Source organism: Egretta garzetta, unplaced genomic scaffold, assembly GCF_000687185.1.
Source record: "Egretta garzetta isolate BGI_Z169 unplaced genomic scaffold, ASM68718v1 scaffold768, whole genome shotgun sequence".
NCBI classification, from domain to species: domain Eukaryota; kingdom Metazoa; phylum Chordata; class Aves; order Pelecaniformes; family Ardeidae; genus Egretta; species Egretta garzetta.
Window position 1 is genome coordinate 351,248 of NW_009260594.1, and position 17,607 is coordinate 368,854.

Here is a 17,607-nt window from a genome sequence, read left to right on the forward strand (position 1 = left end):
CGTAGACTTAACAGGCACGCTGCCCTTTTTCAAATCTTGCTAACAAAGTGACTATGATAGTGAATAAGCACGGTAGCGCATGTGTGCTATCTACATCCATAATAAATTATGCAGGTAAATGAATGGGACTCTAGGATATACTTAGTATTTGTGAGATTTCAGAATTGTAACTCCTGCTTTACATACTGATGTAAAATTGTGTCTTAAAATAATGCTGGTTTTTGAACTCTCTGTATTTTCCTAGAAGACCTGTTAATATCTGTAATAATAATAATAGCTATACAATCTTTGCTAAGCATTTTTGTGTTTTGCAAAGCAGAAATACCTTCCCCCCCCGCCCCAACAAGTGCAATAGTCTGACTATTTGGAAGGCTCATATGCCTTCCAGAACTCATACATTTGTTACTAAACTTATTTTGAGACATTTACATTCTGAGTTTTAAATATTGCTTAAAAATCTAGCAGAGGAAAAAAAATGCTTGTCTTTGCCACAAACAAAAAGGCAAGAAGGTGCTATTCTTTAGTGGCTTACTAGTTGATTTGTGGGGTTTTTTTTTTTTTTTTCAGTTTTCTATCAGTGGTTCTTATAGGCAGTGTCCTACTTGACAAAATCAAACATGCTGTAGGCAGGGGATGTTTCTGATGAGGTATTGTGGATGGAGAGAAAACATTCTTGTTCACTTCTTTAAACTAACTTCCACAAGATTTTTTTGTTGGACTTGGAATCTTAATTAGATGAAGAATATAGCATAAGTATCTTGAAAAAGATAAGAAAGCCTGCTCTGTACAGCTTTCTCTTTTCCTCCCCTCTACAAGGACAGCTCTTGTCAAGTCTTTGCTGTTGCCTCTATCTTTTTCTTTGTTTCCCTGCTTTCATTACTGTTCATTATTGTAATGCTTTTATTTGAGAAATATATTTGAATTGTTCTGGTATGGTGCTTCTAAGGATGATGCAATCTTTTCATCCCATCCTAGTTTGAAAGAACTAGTTTAAATTAGGCTGGAATTACTTCTCAGCATGGACAAGTGTTGAATACAAATGCATTAGTGATATGCATGACTTCTAATTTGGAGGACAAGGAAACAACATATGAATCCCTTAGTGCTAGCAGTTATGTAATGGAAATAAGGCTCAAAATACATATTTTTAATTGTTTTATATTTTGTTGTTGCCCTCCTGTTTACCCCCTCCAAAAAAACGGTTGCGTATGAAGGGAATAATTTTGCAGGACTCCTTGCATGAGAGTTCTTTACTCAACCCCAGACCAGCATGGTCCCTTTCTTAGGATAACCATCCTGTCTGGTCACTCCAAGTTACTGGGTGTCATGCAGATCACACTGGGAGACCACTAATTGGGTAGGTCAGTGTGCTGCTGGGCCCCGCTTCCTCCTTTCTACCTACAAACATTAGGACTGGCATGTGCCCTGTAAATTCTAGTCTTTAAGCTTTTGATATGTCCTGAAGGGGACATTCCAGAAGTTACAGGTGGCAGGGAGGGATGAGGGAAAGAATGCTGTGTTACCTTTCCCTCTTTTCTCTGGAGTTGTTAATATGGGTTTCTTTGTGGGGAGGAGTCAGATACCAAATGTATTGTTTTGGGAGATGGTGGGCAGACTAACAGTTATATAATTCACTTCTGCAGCTATTTCATCTAGTAATATAACTGTTAATTCCTTAAAACCTTGATGACACAGAGTAGTCGTTATCTGAGGGAAATAAAGTGTACTTACCAATAGATCTATTTATTCAATGGCAAAACAGATTATATTACTTTTGATTGGTACTGACAGTAAGAAAGAATCAGTGTATTTCTAAAGATCTGAAATAGTCTGGGTTCCTATTCTTTTTTGTAATTTGAAGATGCCTATTTTAGAATCACAGCATAACTGCAGCTGGAGAAGACCTGGAAGTCACCTGGTCCAAGCCCCTTCTCGTTGTGAGACCAACTTCTACATTAGATCAGGTTGTTTAGGGTCAAATCCAGTTGAGTTTTGAACTCTGCCCTCCAGGGCAGGGGGAGCAGAGTTCAACAATATCTGCAGCAACTTCTTTTGTCAGTTTATGAATAGGTGGGTGACATATAATACAAGTTTCTCAGATTGGTTGCTAGTTCAGATGTGCAGTTTCCTAATTTACATGTTTAACAAGCTGTTAAAAGCCATTCTGTTGACTCCACTCACCCGTTTCTTTTGAAGCCTCATTTCCTACATGGCAGGGGAAGCAAGAGAAAGGGTTCCCTTTTCTCCTCTACTGTGTCTTTGGGTGACCAGATAATGCAGAAATAGGGATTTGTTATGCAAATCTACACTTTGTATATCTGCTCTTTTGAAATTACTGCTGGGTCTGAAATACTGATTATTTTTTTTTTTTGCTGTTTACACTCTGTTTTCTTTCTGTGCTATTGCTAATCTCAGCAATACTAGGAGCAAACTAGTGAAGTGCTACAGCTTCAAGTACATTTTTAACTTTCCAATTATCTTTTGGTTTTCAAATTTAAAACTGTGAGAACTTAAAATTATTAACCTAATCGCATATAACACAGACTAGTAAATTTGCTCTCTTGGTTGTCAAATTTACCAGGAGCAAACTAGTGAAGTGCTACAGCTTCAAGTACCTGTGTTCCTTCTCAAAATTATTTTCATGTTTCATCTCTGTGCTATGTCAGCTTGACACTATACCTGGTTTTATGGCTTTCTCTTTACATTGATGGAAATTTTAACTTTCTAATAGAACTTTTTAGGTCACAGTTTTTACTCTGTATTTGATGTGGATGTCTGGCTCAGTTGTAATGCTAAATGTTTTAATCGGCTTTTCCCTTAAAGAGGCTGAAATTTAAGAATGGTATTTTATCTTTAAGCCACCACTAACAATACCAGATTGTTACATGTTAGTAGTCATAGACTGATGACTGAAAAAAAATTTCAGCATTTTGATGTAGCATACAGATAACTTGCACCATAAACTATATTTCTGTTTATAGTATCTTCAGCAGAAATTTTCTGTATAGTTCATGCAGTTTTGATATATGAAACCTGACCTCAAGAATTTTTTACCTGAGCATGCTAGAACATTTGCTGAAATGATGGTGTTGGCTGGTAGCTGTACAGACAATTCCGTTTGCAGCAAGGAAACAGAATACTAGTCTCATATAGTTTCATATCTAGTTTCAGTGTAATTTAAACTTGTCTAGTTTGAGGTATTGTCAAAAATTTCTTGGTTGAGAGGACTGTCCCTTCTGCCGATTAGTTTCTTTTTGATAACTTGTTACATTGGTGTTTTTGTCCTAATTTCTTGGCATAGTCAAAATAGTTGATTTTTTTTTTTCTTCTCTCTCATCCTTGTTTCAAAACACTACTTCTAAGTTTGTTCAGTGTGGACTGTCTAATACAGGGTGAACTATCGTTTTTTATACTGGTTTATAAACTAACATGTATGGATAGACTTACTCATGTAGAACTGTTGTCAAGATCTGGGTGTCAGTCTGTAGCACAGTTTAAGATTTGGCAAATGAAGAAAGTATCTTCTACAGTCAGTAGATGGCTTTATGGTTTAGGGTGTGCATGATAGTGTGCACAAAGCTTGACAGAGAAAAGAGCAAGTCATCCCTCTATTGCATGCAAGTGTTCATACCTCTAAAGAGCCATCAATAAAGCTCTTAATACAATGGCCCATTATCATACAAAAATAAAAGAAACTGTCTGTATTGACAGAGCAAACAATGTCAAAGAAAACATGCTAATATGGAATTTTACAAATATGGATTGCCCACCTTCCCCCCACCCCACCAAATGTTTTTTCCCCCACTGGCTGATCTTAACTCATTAAGACTCTTGAGATTCTCAGCAGTCAAAACAGCACAGTTGATGGCTTCATAAGAGTTTGAAGTATCGATGTCATATTTTAGATCAATGTGAATGAGGGTGAAAGTATTTAGGCTAGTAGGAAAGTCTTGTCACTGCTGTGATGTTCTCAGGATTCTGTTTCTGTTATAACTGACAATTGCTTCTTTATCCTTCATGGGTTTTTTAGTCCTATATATATTTAACTTGCATTGTACAATTTTTTTTTTAAGCTGGGAGTGCTTCAATACTTGTTTTGCAGTTCCATTTGCATTAAAGGTATTATATAAATAAACCTTAAATGTGTTTACATAGCATATGTACACGAAATCAAAAGTAATCAATTTCAAGAATCCTCTCTTCTTTCGTATAATTAAAGATGTGGTAACCCAGTGGGTTTGTTTGTTCAGGTCTTTAAATACATGATTTATCAGTTTAAAGGTAGGAATTATGTTATATGCAGAAGTGTACTTTGAGCCTTATGTTATTAAGAGGAATGAATTGGCAAGCAAGAACATAGAAAAGCAATCATTCTCCCGGCATTGATACTTTGTCCTTGTTTGCATATATGCAACAAAATATAAGACATCAGATATAGTGACAAGGATGCAAATCACTACAGCTGCTAAGGAACTTGGGCAACCAGGAATAATAATTTTGATTTTTTTCAGCTCAAAGGTGGGTCCATATTTAAGAGGAGATTTAGCACTCATTAGTTCAATTCTTAGCTAAGAAGCTGAGAATTGACCAATATTGTCTGGCCTGAAAAGTGCAGTCATCCAATTTGCTATGGTTTTGTCTTCCTTAACTGAAATGCAGGAATATGGAATCACAAGAGAGTCTTCAGAAAAACTTGAGTTCTTTTTATTTTCCAAAGAATCTTTAATTAGTGTAATGTAAGGGGATTTGTTCAATCATAAGTAATGAAATACTCTGTTGTGTGATGATTATAATCCCACTGAAAATGTGTAGCAATTTACTGTTACTGATTTAACTGCAAATAAAAGACAAATGTGTTCAGCTGTGTGCCTGTTTGCACACGGCAGGTTGAGAGGCAAGGCAACATTTTCTCAGTCAGTTGGCAGGCAAAACCATATTTTTCTTACTTTTTTTCCTCCTCCAAAACTCTAATTATATGTTTGATTTTTATTTATTTATCTCTAGGGCGTGGATTCAGGATTTGTTCCCAGTGTTCATGATTTTGACAAGAAACTCACCGAGGCTGACGCTTACTTACAGATCTTGATAGACCAGTTGAAGGTATGGTAACTAACTGGTGTATTTACTGTATTGGGAGTCTGCTTGTCAGTGTGATTTTCAAGATCTGGTTGAAAGGAAGCTCAACAGAGGGTGAAAGTCACGTGTTCTGATCAATGTGGGAGACAGAGCAAGTTCATCTGGCTGAGCTGACTGTGAACTGGAGAAAACATACCTTTTTTTTGTAGATGAAGTCTGCTGATGATAGAATTTTATTTTCTCTTTCTCCCTAGCTTAGGATCTTGCATAAGTTCTAACTACTTTTGAAATGAAGAGATTTTTACTAGGAGTATAAAAATAAAAAGTTATAAGCTAAGGGCTTATAAACAGAAAATAGCTTTCTCTTAGAATGGATCTTGGGATTGTTAAAATAGAGTTAGAAAATTAGAATGGCTCAAATGGATTTTATAGAACGGTTTACAATGGCTGAAACATTCTTTTGTGTATATATAGCTTCATGGAAATGGCAGAGATGACTTAATTATGTTTTAAAATTAAACTTAAATTATTGTATTGCTCATAGAATTTAGAATTTACCTTGAGAAAATTTTGTCAAGTAATATGTAACTATAGTTGCAGATAGTTTCAGACTTTGTTGCAGTAGTGATAATCTGTCCTTTATCCTTGAGTGAAAACATTGTGGAGAAATTTTGTACAAATACAGTTCTTTTACACTTTGTATGTGTATTTTAAGAGTAGGTGGGAAGGTGAGGAATGATGAGGTCATATCTTGCAGTACTCGCCTTATTGAGAAAAACAGTTTTTGCTGCTGGTTAGGACACTTTTTCCCATGACTCAGCAGGTTAAAATTGCTGTTAAGATTGCTTCAGTTCTGCTGGTTTGGATTTTTTTTTTTTCCTGATACAATGGGCAAGTATTGCATGGGGGATATTCAGCAAAAATTCAGTTGCAGGGAAGGGCAGAGAGGGGGAAGAGCTTACCAGCAAAAATGGAGGTAGGCAAAAGAGATGCAAACAAAATTCAAAGCTAAACTGCAAAGACTTGATCAGGAGTTAGCTTTGTCTCCCACTCCGGAGTCATCTAGCATGCTTCGTTGAAGGAAGGTATTTAAATCTTTCCACATTCTAATTGTTATTTCAGGCCAACTGGGGGGGAGGAGGTATAGGAATTGGTTAAAAATGACAGAAGAGTGAATTTGGGGATGGACAGAGACCAAGACTACAGTCTGTCTTTTAGAACCAGAAATCAGCCCTCAAGGGAAAGGGAACACATGAGTAGGTTTTAGGCAGGCTAATGAAGAACTATAGCTCAGTTACTAAAAATTACAGCCTCTTTTCTGAGCAAGGGTGGATGTGATGAACTTTTGAGCATTAACTGTAATCTTTTGTCTTCCTTGAACAACTTGCACTTAATGGTTATTTGTATGTGCACCTTAGAGTGCTCTTGGAGGCAACTTTTAACTGTTTGAACTCAGCTTGTGTTAAATACACATGCAAGCTTTTCACTAAGAATTTGTTTCACTTTGCTTAGCTGCATCTCGTATTCCACTTTTAAGAAAATAAATAGGAGTTAATGCTGGAAAATCACTACATATCTTTGTAAACGAGGTGCTTACAAATCTTACATTATTTGAATCATGTACCTGAATAACAAGGTACCTGGAAGGGTTGATAAGGGTTGAGGCCGTTTTGGTAAGCACTCTATATGCCCCAGAGGGTTTTGAAATAAAAGAAAGGCAGTTTGAGGTGTTCTGATGAGTGTTACTTTTATCACTTAATCTTACCTTTTTGTTCAAACTATGCCAGACTGAGTTCTGGAACTAGCCGACATCTGAGATTTGGTGGTCTCTTGCAGGATTGGATAATGTGAGAAATTAGTTACAAGTTTGTTATGTCACAAATGCTGTAAAGAAATATTAGACAAAAATGGCTTTGGGTCATAATACCAAGATAGTATAACTTAAGTACTTATTAAATGCTTTTGGATTTGAAATTCCAGTTTTTCTGGCTGATATTATATGAAAAAATAACGCTTTCAGTATTTTCACAAGTATCTCTTTCTTTTAGCTCTTTGACGAAAAACTCCAGAACTGCAAAGATGACGAACAGAGAAAAGCAAGTACATTTTGTCTTAAATATTGCTTATTTTCCTTAATCAGATGGTTTTGTGCATCCATTTGCTATACTCTATAGAAATTCAAAGTACAGTTCAAATTCGTCAAGTTATCAAAATCACTTAAAGCAATTTGAATAACTGATAACATTGTGTTGTGAATATGTTGCAAACAAAAGTTTTAGTAATACTTGGTGTCATAACATTAAAAAAGGTTTCAGTCTGTAGGAAATGCTTACTCTGTTATCCAGCCATCTAAAGCATTTTTAACTTATTTTAATCGTTAACAAGGACGAGTGTTTAATGTTTGTAGGAATAGCAAAGCTATTCTGAAGGAAAAAAAATACTAAAAATCATCTATTTCACGTAATCAGGCTGCGTAGTTCTGTGAATAGCATACCGCATTTTGGAAGTCTGAGAATATCATAATTCATTCACCTTAGGTGAGGATGCCAAAAACGTAACTTGCTATGTGGTGAACACTACTTTTTTAGTGAGGTTGTGTATCGCTTAAGTGTTGTGTATTTGCATCCCCTCCTATTCCATTTCAAAGTCAAGTTTGTAGGTCAGGGTTCAATCACTATGTTTAATAAAGGCTAGCCTATGCCTTTGGTGGTGTGGGTCTGGCATTAAGTAGCATGCTGGTTTTGTATGTTAATTTGAGGGGTTTAACAAGTCCTTAAGAAGGGTTTATGACTGATGAATTACTGCATTTGCTGAAAACAAAAGTAATTTCAATATCATAAAGTAGTAGTGTGTTTCATTCTAGTTTTCTCCCTGCCCCCAATTTCACTTGTGAAAAACAAGCTGATACTCTCTTGGTGTTTGGTTTCAGTTTTGAAAACAGTTTGATGCTTTCTGCGATTAGTTTACTTCTTCATAGTGGTTGTGACCTTTCATGTGTTACCCATCTTGTTTGATGTCTTGTGTGGCGTCTGAGGGGCTTCACAAGTGATGGTCTTTCTGGAGTTCTTTTGCATGTGCAGACTTTTAAAATAACTTTGAAGTACAAGCATTGTCTGTGTTTAATCTGTAGACAACTGACCAAAAGAGTAAGATCTAAAGAATTTGTATTTCTCCTTCGGTGCATCTTATTGGGAAGAGTTGTCCTTCAATTTTGACCTCCTTCCAGATGCTACTTTGCAGATCAGGCAGTACTTTCTTTTTCCCTGTGACAGTGCTTCTAATCCCTGGAGACTTTCCGCATGTTGTGCTGATTTATTTCTTTATCTCTGCAAGGTATCTATGGAACAGACAGATTGACTTTACAGAGAAAGCAGGAGGCTCATTTAGAAGAGGTCAGCTTCCTCTGGTTTTAAATCTTGATGAGTGTTGCTATTACTATGGATTCCATTTATTCTCTATCAAAAATGAAAAAGACTTGGCAAAGCACTCTTTTGATCATGTCTCTTCCTGTACTGAAGCAGCTAAGAGGTTTTTTGATACTGTATTTAGCAGTTTTCCTATTTGTTTATGGAAGTATGGTTCAGCTATTGGACTATGGGCTGAGTGTAACCTGCAGGATACTTCCATTCAACCCACAGTTTTTTCCTCTGAGGAAACAAGATTTGGTTTTTTGAGTATTATGTGCTTCCCAACTAGCTGAGTGCTGTTTTCTGCAACTGTTTATGGCCAGGTGTTTAAAACCTGAGCTATTGTTTTTGCAAGTGTATGGAGCAGTGGATGAGCTGGTTTTTAGTTGCAGAATATTTGGTCTTTTGAAGATAATGGCATAGAGTATAGGTGTTCAAGATGCTTCAGGTTCTCTTGGATATTTTCTTTCTGAGACATGGTGATCTGTTGATCTTGAAAGAAGACAGTGCAGACATAGACTTGATGAACTTTGAAGACTGAGAAATATTGTGATTATCACAAATTCCCTGTGTTATATTGATACTTCTGGCAGAAGTACAACTATAGTGGGATCATACTCTCTTGCAAGCATACTGTAATTAGCAGTGCTGCCAGTTTTGCTGAATCTACTGATGGAGTACAATGTATATATCCGATTACATATGAAGTAAAGGAAGGCATGTGATCTGAGGGTACTTCAAGGTGAAGACAAGATAGGACTTTGCTTTCCTAGTGTTAGCAGCATTGTTGGTGAGAACTCTAAACTTTTCTGTTCAGTTTTTGTGAAACTATCTTGACCATACATATCGGGAAGAATAAAACTATAAGCATTCAAAAGCATCAGAACAGCAAAGAGGTGTATATTTGGCAGGCTAGAACAAAGCTGACATTACTTAACAAGGTTTTGGAGGGAAGTGTAGTCTGCTCAAGCTGTTTGGTTCACAACGAGTACTTTTTGTGAAGTAAATCCAAGGCTGACCACATGGATTCAGATTGCACCTTGCCAATTCTGACCTGGAGTCCACTACCCCTATGTGCCCCTCTTTGCTGGGCTAGCTGATCCTTCTGTAGTCATGTGATTGTTGAATGAGGCAAAAATCATGTTCAATTAAATAAAATTAGTTTTCTATTGGATCGCCAGTGGCTTCATAAAAAATCAGATGGCAAGGAGGTGCAACAAGGAGCAAGTAGATGGAATAGTTTCGGCAGCAGCCTGCAATTTGTTTAGATTAGATATAGCATGTGGCTGCATTCTGCAAATGTAAGTCTGCAGGAAATTGTTCCATTTGAAGACTTGTATTCATTACCTAAAACTAGGGGAAACTGTCATATTGAAATTTCATCTTTATCAGTTTTCAAAGAGTAGGGATGTTGAAGAGAGGAAATTGTGATGACTTTTAGTAGTAAATTATATTCTTTGATTTTATTTTTATTGGCAATGTTTTTTTGTCTTCAGCATACCTCTCTTTCACTTGCTTATGATTTTCCTTACAATTTTGTATTTTCAAAATTATCTATATTACTTTAATATAAGTTTAAACAAAAGATAATAAGAATAAAGTTATAAGGGTTGTAGCAGCGGGGTATACATAATGGTGTAGTTCTGTACAATTGATGAGATGAGATACAAGCATTCTCCTAACTTTTCCTACAAACCAATCACTCTTGTAAGCACTCCAGTTTTGTTGCTAGTGATTGTCTACTTGTTTCTCTCCCCAGTGTCATGTCTGTAGTGTGTTTGTATAAGATCTTACAGGGGGAGAGTCCACAAACTTTATTTTATGCCTGCTTACATCACCATTCTAGAATAACATATTGTTGATGAAAATCCAGAGACTTCCATATCAACGCTTGCTTAACCCTAAAGAACAGGGATGGTGCTCCTTAGAAGGGCCTTCCCAGGGACTGAGTCTATCTGATTTGCCTCCATTGTTCTCATAATTTTGTGTACATAAAAAGAAGACAATATTCTGATTCCATGTGCTGTATTCTTCCAAGGTAGCCAATGTGAAAGATACTGGATTAATACATAGTTACTACTTAAGTTGGCCAGCTCACAAAGAATTCATTTCCATAGAGGAGAAAATGATGATTGTTCAAGGTGTCAAAAGCATTCAAAAACCAGGTGTCCTAAAGTTTTTCCCACCTCAGATCTGTACGATCTTGGACAAATTACCCTTTTGTGTATACCTGTGTGTAAGAATAACAATGTCTTAGTCTATTGTTTGGAAAATTACAAATGGGTAGGGGGAAAACAGTGTGACTGAATTACATTATAGGGTCTGACATCACTTTCAGATTTTTAGCAAAGATGACATCAGTGAAGGGAATGAGATTGTTTGGTGTATAAATACTCTAAAACATGTTGAGGGGGGAAAAAATAGGTAAATAATAATGAAACTGCTGATGGCTGCCTATAGTTGGCTATAAAGCTTTGAGACTGGATGATGTATTTCAGCTGCACAATCTTTAATCTGACAAGATCTGTATATTTGGGTACATTGCCTGTTCTATTTTGGTGCTAAAAGGCTCAAAACTTCACTGCTGTGCAGGTTTGGTTTTTTTTAAATGCTTTTTTCAATATGTGTGGATGAAGTTTGGACTGGAAGTATAGTAGAGACATGGAAAACAAACAAAACCAAAATTTTTAGATGTTGTCATGTTTCTCTGCTAGCAGCAGAAGTAAATATAATAGAACTTGGTGATATAACATCCCTGATATGCTATTTGCTAGATCAGCATGGTCCAGTCTTTCCGATGGAAAAGGCTGAGGCTGGGTACTGTTTGGCCACCTCTTGCCAATTAATCATGAAGAAAATGTATAGCATCCTTATGAATAATATATAGAACAGAATATAACTGAAAAAAATGTCTCCAGGTATTGGCTGGGAAGCCATCACTGCATTTATTTTCTTTTTAATCCACAAACTGAGACTGTTCATTCCTGTAGACTTATAGATGCATGCTTGCAATGCTGTGTGAGGAAAAAAGTGCCTTTACACACCTTGATTATTCAGTAATCAAAAAGACTGTGACTCAAGTCATACGAGACACTCATCTTAATCAAAACAAAGAGGTCCTGTAATTGAATTAGTAAGGGTTCAGTGCTGAGTCCAATTTAATAATTTTGCCTTCTGCAGACAGACCCAAGGACATCAACAGGATGCATATGCTTCTTAGATAGGTCGTGCTTATGTGTGAAATGGCATGCAGATGCTTTTTCCATGCCTGAAGTGCAGTTCCACACAGGAAATCTTTATCAACCAGTGTTTCTAGATAAAATTAAGTAGGCAGATTTCCAGATGGACTTGTACTGGAGGCTTAGAAAGAGCAAGAACAGGAGTGTGCTGTTTATTTTCTGTGGTTTTTTTTTTAAACTGTGCTTAGCTGCATATGTTTATTATACTTGAATGATGGTAATTTCAAGAAATACTGATTACTGAAATGTGCCACCATTCAGTACACTATATAAGACTACAAACTGAACTTGGGCTGAATCTTCATACCGCATTTCATTTGCGTTGATCTTATGCAAAACTGAAATGTAGACTTTGGGTAAATATGTATAATGAAACTGCTCAGAAATTCCTAACCTTGTCATCTTTATGCTTTAATTATCAGTTTGACTTCTGTCTTGTCAATTACAAAATGAAAATTGTGTCCATATACAGAAACAGTCTTTTAACATGTTGGATGCTTTTTTTTCCTCCTTCAATTTAAGAATAAAATATAGTGTTTGTACAGTATTTAGGTCAAACTAGATGCTGGAAATTCTGTCTTTAACCACATGCTGTTTTGATTTTTCTTTTACAGAAAATTGAAAGTCTCAAAGAAACAACCAGTGTAAGTTTCTTTAATTTTTATATCTATTACACAGAGATTCTGATATTCACCTTATTTTCTTGGGAACATTTTTAAAGCTTTTTACAGAAAAGTGAGAATCCATATTAGATCCAACAGTGTGATGGCAGAGGCAGCCTGGTTCTGATGCTGTATTAGATTTATGGCTAGCACCTTAGAATCATGCAATCATAGAGTAGTTGAGGTTGGAAGGGACCTCTGAAGTTCTGTAGTCCAACCCCATGCTCAGAGCATGGTCAGCTAGAGCAGGTTACCCAGGACCAAATCTAGTTGAGTTTTGAGTAATTCCAAGGATGGAGGCTCTACAGCCTCTCTGGGCAACGTGTTCCAGATGATCCCTAGAGTAAAAAAGTGTTTTCTTATGTTTAACGTGAATTTTCTGTATTTCAATTTGTGGCTGTTGCCTGTTGTCTTGTTACTGGGAACCACTGAGACAAGTCTAGCTCTGTCTTCTTTACACCCTGCCATCCCAATCAGACATTGATGCCCATTGATAAGGTCTCCACTGAGCCTTTTCTTCTCCAGATTAAACAATCCCAGCCCTCTCAGCCTCTCTTCACATGACAGATTACCTACTTGTAGCACTCTGAAAGTTGGAAGCTGACCTCCATTTCACCCTGACAACCTGTGTTGTATGTGGGTTTTGGAAACTTCAGTTTTCTACTGCTGTGCTTTTGTCTCTGGAAAAAAAAAAGGGGAAGGGAAAGTAGGCGTTCTACAGAAATGAGTGCCCATTTAGTTCTAACCCAATATTTCAGTTAATATTCTCTGTAACTAATAAAAATATCTGTAAATACAAAATATGATAGGAGGGTAATACAAGTTTTTTTTTCTGTTATTTTTGTTTCCTTAGAGCATGGTAGAATCAATAAAACACTGCATTGTGTTGCTACAGATTGCTAAAGTAAGTACACTATAAAGTATTTTGAATTTTAATTATACAGCATTAATCTGTGTGAAAACAATTGAAATCTAAAAGTGCCTTCTATGTGATCTAGGATATATATGTATTAAAAAATTGGTATAATTTGATTTATGCTACTATTTTAATGACGTTTCTGAAATACTGAGTTCCATAGCAGATAGTCTTGTTCATGTTCCTGGTAACAGTTGTGTTGATGAGAAAACTTTTCTTTTGAGATAAACTTCCTTTTGTGGAGTTTGCTATTAGGCTAAATAAGATTTTCAACAAACATAACAGTGACGGAATAGAAACTTAAAAAACCTCTTCTTTTTGTCTCATTTAAGAATATGACTAACACAAATAGAAAAAGGGGAAATTGTGATGATAATAATCTTAAACTAGTTTGGCAAGGTTTTTGATAGGTCTGAAGTTCATGATGTTGGGATTCCTTGAAGTATGAATTGTATTATTTGAGAATACAATACGGGTAATGCACTTATGCTTTTCACTTAAATGTTTTGTTACTTTTTAAAATTTAGTGAGATTTGGATTTTTTTTTTTTAAGTCCTGCTCTTATAGGCCTTCACATACTGTATTTAGGATATGTTAATTATGAGCTGCTGACCTATATCTTAAGACCAAAGTGAAGATAGTGTTTTGCAAAGGAATGATTTTATGGTATTTTCAGAGTTTAAGGCTAAATTTAATCAGAACGTGTTCTGATTTATTCAGAAATAGGCATAGGCACTGCAATTTTTTTTCCCCGAAGTCTAGGTCAACTTTTTTTTGGTAGCTTTCAAATACAATACTGCTGTTTGTCTTCATTCTAGGTGCCAGATACATTGTACAAAATTTTGAGGCCAGTGAAAGTTGAAGTATGTAGAAACTTGCAGGATCAGAACTCATTCACTAAAAGGATCAGTGTATGTTTTGTGAAATTCAAATTTCATATCAGTAGCTTAAAAATTCTGAAGAAAAGGTTTGTTAGTTAACAGGTTTATACAAAACAAAAAATATTTTACAAGTAATAGGGTACATTGAAATAGTTTTATGCCACATGAATCTAGAGTTAAAACAGTCTTTATTTAACATACAGTGATACTATTTGAATCCTTCACTGTAGTGATAGCAAGAAAAGCCTTGTCAGCACTTAATAATTTGCTGTTATTTAGTACTGGGTATATTTAGAATTGATTTAATACAGTGAAACCAGTAGATTATATGTCATTCTTTGGGGATTTGGTGGAGTCCGTTATGAACAGATTTAGATAGCAATACGCTAGTTTTCTTACACAGCTGTATGTGACTTGCTGTATTAAGGCAGCTGTTGGAGAAACTGTGTGCAACAAATGACTCTTTTTTGTTAATTACTATATAAATGTATTCAATAGTTATTATTTTCAGAGGTTTAATTCCTATGAAATTTGGCTCTTTTTTAAAAAGCTCTGCTATGCACTCAGCAAATCTGAAAGAGCAGAATTATAATCTGCTTTTCAGGTTCTTGATCAAAGCTGGTAATAGGTGGCTGAGTTAGCTTTCATGTTTCTATCGAATATCAAGTTCCATTTCTGTGATGGGTAAGTTTATTGGGGGATAGACAAATATTTTTGGTTATCTTGTGCTGATGTTAAGCATATTTTGAAGTTGGTTAGGTGTTTTGCTGATGATGGACAAAATTGAACTTCTGGTGGCAGTTGCAGTCATTTTAGATCAGGTTCAGTGCTTTACTGCTCCAACTATCATATAAGCGTAAAGGTAGGTGGAATCTGGGTCCCCCAAAGATGCTAAGACTTGCTGTCTGTTATGCTAAATCAGACCTTGAAGTCACCAGTAAATACTAACTGGTGTAAATAGATGGGCTTCTCCATTGGAGAGTGGGATTTTTTTGTTTGGTTGGTTTTTTTGTTAAACCATATCTAAAGCTCTTGTAGAACTATTGAAGATAAGGTGGTTGAAATGAGTGGTTTGTGCACAGCTAGTTGGAAGAAGTTGATCTACACAGAGTGAAAAATATCCTCTATAAATCTTCCTGCTATTTTAATAATCTTTATTCTGCTTCATCTCTTCATCTTCTTCCTCTCTCTCTGTCTTAGGCAACTATACTTGCTGACTACATAGCACTTCCGTTCCCCCCAGCCCCCTGCCCCCTTTTCCATAAACTGTGTTGGTATCCTGATTTCTTACTACTGTAGGAAATTAAGAGTACAGGGGTTTTTGCTTTGTTTCTACAGTTCTGCAAGTTGCATGTGTATGAAGCATTGTATCTGTAAAAATGTATTGTGTCTGACTGATAGCTTTCTGTTCTCCAGTATAGAACCTTTTAAGATTCTGCAAGTTTTTTTCCCAAAGCTGTAAGGCAAGTATGGCTGCTAACTTACACTGCTGAAAATAAATCATACTAACACCATCCCTGTCCCCCATTTTTACTTCTACAGTGCCTTTTGCATTAGGAGACAGACTTCACAATTACCTTCTGGTTGTCTGCACACCCTGAAAATTGTTATCACTTCTATATACTCAGAACATCTCTCCATTTCAAACACACAGACATCTATTATTCGGATTATTTTGGTACATTGAGACAAACCTGGGGTTTTTTTTTGGGGGGGGTGGGTGGGTGTTGGGTTTTTTTGTTTTGTTTTTTTAATGGTGTGTGAAGTTGAGCTGTTTCATGGACTCTTAAAACAACCTGCCTTAGGACTTGGACAGTTAAATTTTCGTTAAACTTACTGGTAAATCAAGCGTGTAGTCAAGCTACTTGTACTTGAGATGACCCAACGCATTTTCAAAATCATGAAGTAAGCAGGAATACATTATAATACATACATTGCTTATCAAAAAGCAATCACAATAAACCGAGTGGGATGGGTAGGTGGAGCATGTGGCTTGTGTTGTCCCCTTTGCGTGTATGACAGTTGAAGATGTCCAGCTTTGCTGATGTGTGTGTTGTAAAACATGTTTAATGGTCTGTCAGTGAGTTCGTAAATTAGTCTCAGAAATATATATTGTATGGCTTATGAAGTAGCTTTTATAATTTAGATATTTAGTCTTACGTCTTTGCCTTCCCTTTTTCACTCCATTTCTGGTCATTCTTGCCTGCCTCATTTTGTGGCATTTCTGCCTTCCTTACCTTATCAACATGCCATATTGCTGATTGTGCATTAGTGAGGTTGGATAGCAAGCTTCAGTACAAATGCAGCATCTTTGTGTTGTATTTCTTAGGTCTTAGAGGTGATAGTATAACATAGAAATTTTCTATGTTGGAGGAAAAAAAAAATCTTTGGACTCCAGTGTTATTTTTTTCCTCTTTGTAAAAGTGCAACCCAATGGAACTCATTGCCCTTAGTGTCATTTTTGTCATGAAAAGCCTTGATTAAGAAATGTCAGCTAGCAGACATCAAATTTGAGCAGCCTATTGCCCGCTATATAAGCTAAGGAAGAATGTATAAAGTATCTAAAACATAAGTATGTCCCAACTTTCTTAATACTATTTACAGCTTTTTTTTTTTTTTTTTTTTTTTTTCTTGTTCCTCTTAACTTTAACAACTGTAAATCTGGGGAAATACTCTGCGGACAAGTCTTAAGGCTTGCATTGAACAAAGTTGTGGATTAATATACTGGTAGTATGAACTTTGCAGCAGAATTTAAGAGATTTGGCTTAGTGTTCAGTAAAATTTATGCTGCCGCTAGTACAGTGTTAAAACTATGCTAACTGTAGATTGGTATTAACTTGTCTGTTGCATTTCCCCTGATGACAATTTTATTCCGTGCATTGCCTGCTCTTTCACATACGCTTCTAGGCAAAAAAAGCCCCAAATCCTAGATTGTAAATAATAAAAAACATTTTAAAATCTAGTGGATACCAAGAAGCAAAAGTTAAAAACATTTAACTTAAAGGTGCTTCTGCCTTTCAAAAGCAAAAAGTGCTTTTGAAAACTTGAACTCTATGCTAGTTGCAGTTCTTCAGAAACTGAGAACTTCATGTCTTTTGGTTTTCAGGGACTCGGTTCTGCAAACCATGTTTTGGGGCACTTAGTTATTTGGGAAGAACCTATGTTTTAAAGCATAATTGTATTCTGCAGTGCAGAAAGGATATTTTAAAAATTGTTCAAACTTGTGTGGACAGATCCTCTGATCTTCAGAGGTGCCAGTGACTGTACAGAATTTTTTCTTGCAAGTTTAGTTACTGTATCACATGATGAGGAGCATTTTATTGCTGAAAATGTAAACATTCCTGAGAGAAACTTGCTGTTCTCGCTTAACACAGAACTGATAAGTCATACAAGATTGTTATGTTGATATTTTTAACATTTTTTCCT

At 36.0% G+C, this 17,607-nt stretch overlaps 1 protein-coding gene across 3 annotated transcripts in view; it reads left to right on the plus strand.

The window, feature by feature from the left end:
- The window catches only part of OSBPL9 (oxysterol binding protein like 9), a 53,383-nt gene that overhangs the window by 21,819 nt on the left and 13,957 nt on the right, over positions 1-17,607 (plus strand). For 2 of the 3 annotated variants that reach the window (XM_009644633.2, XM_009644634.2), the window contains exons 4-7: positions 5,005-5,100; positions 7,125-7,172; positions 12,337-12,366; positions 13,238-13,288. In XM_009644633.2, coding sequence (XP_009642928.1) covers positions 5,005-5,100; positions 7,125-7,172; positions 12,337-12,366; positions 13,238-13,288 — 225 coding nt within the window. Of the gene's footprint in view, positions 1-5,004; positions 5,101-7,124; positions 7,177-12,336; positions 12,367-13,237; positions 13,289-17,607 lie in introns of those variants that run through there. The other variant, XM_035900202.1, reaches the window with a different exon arrangement.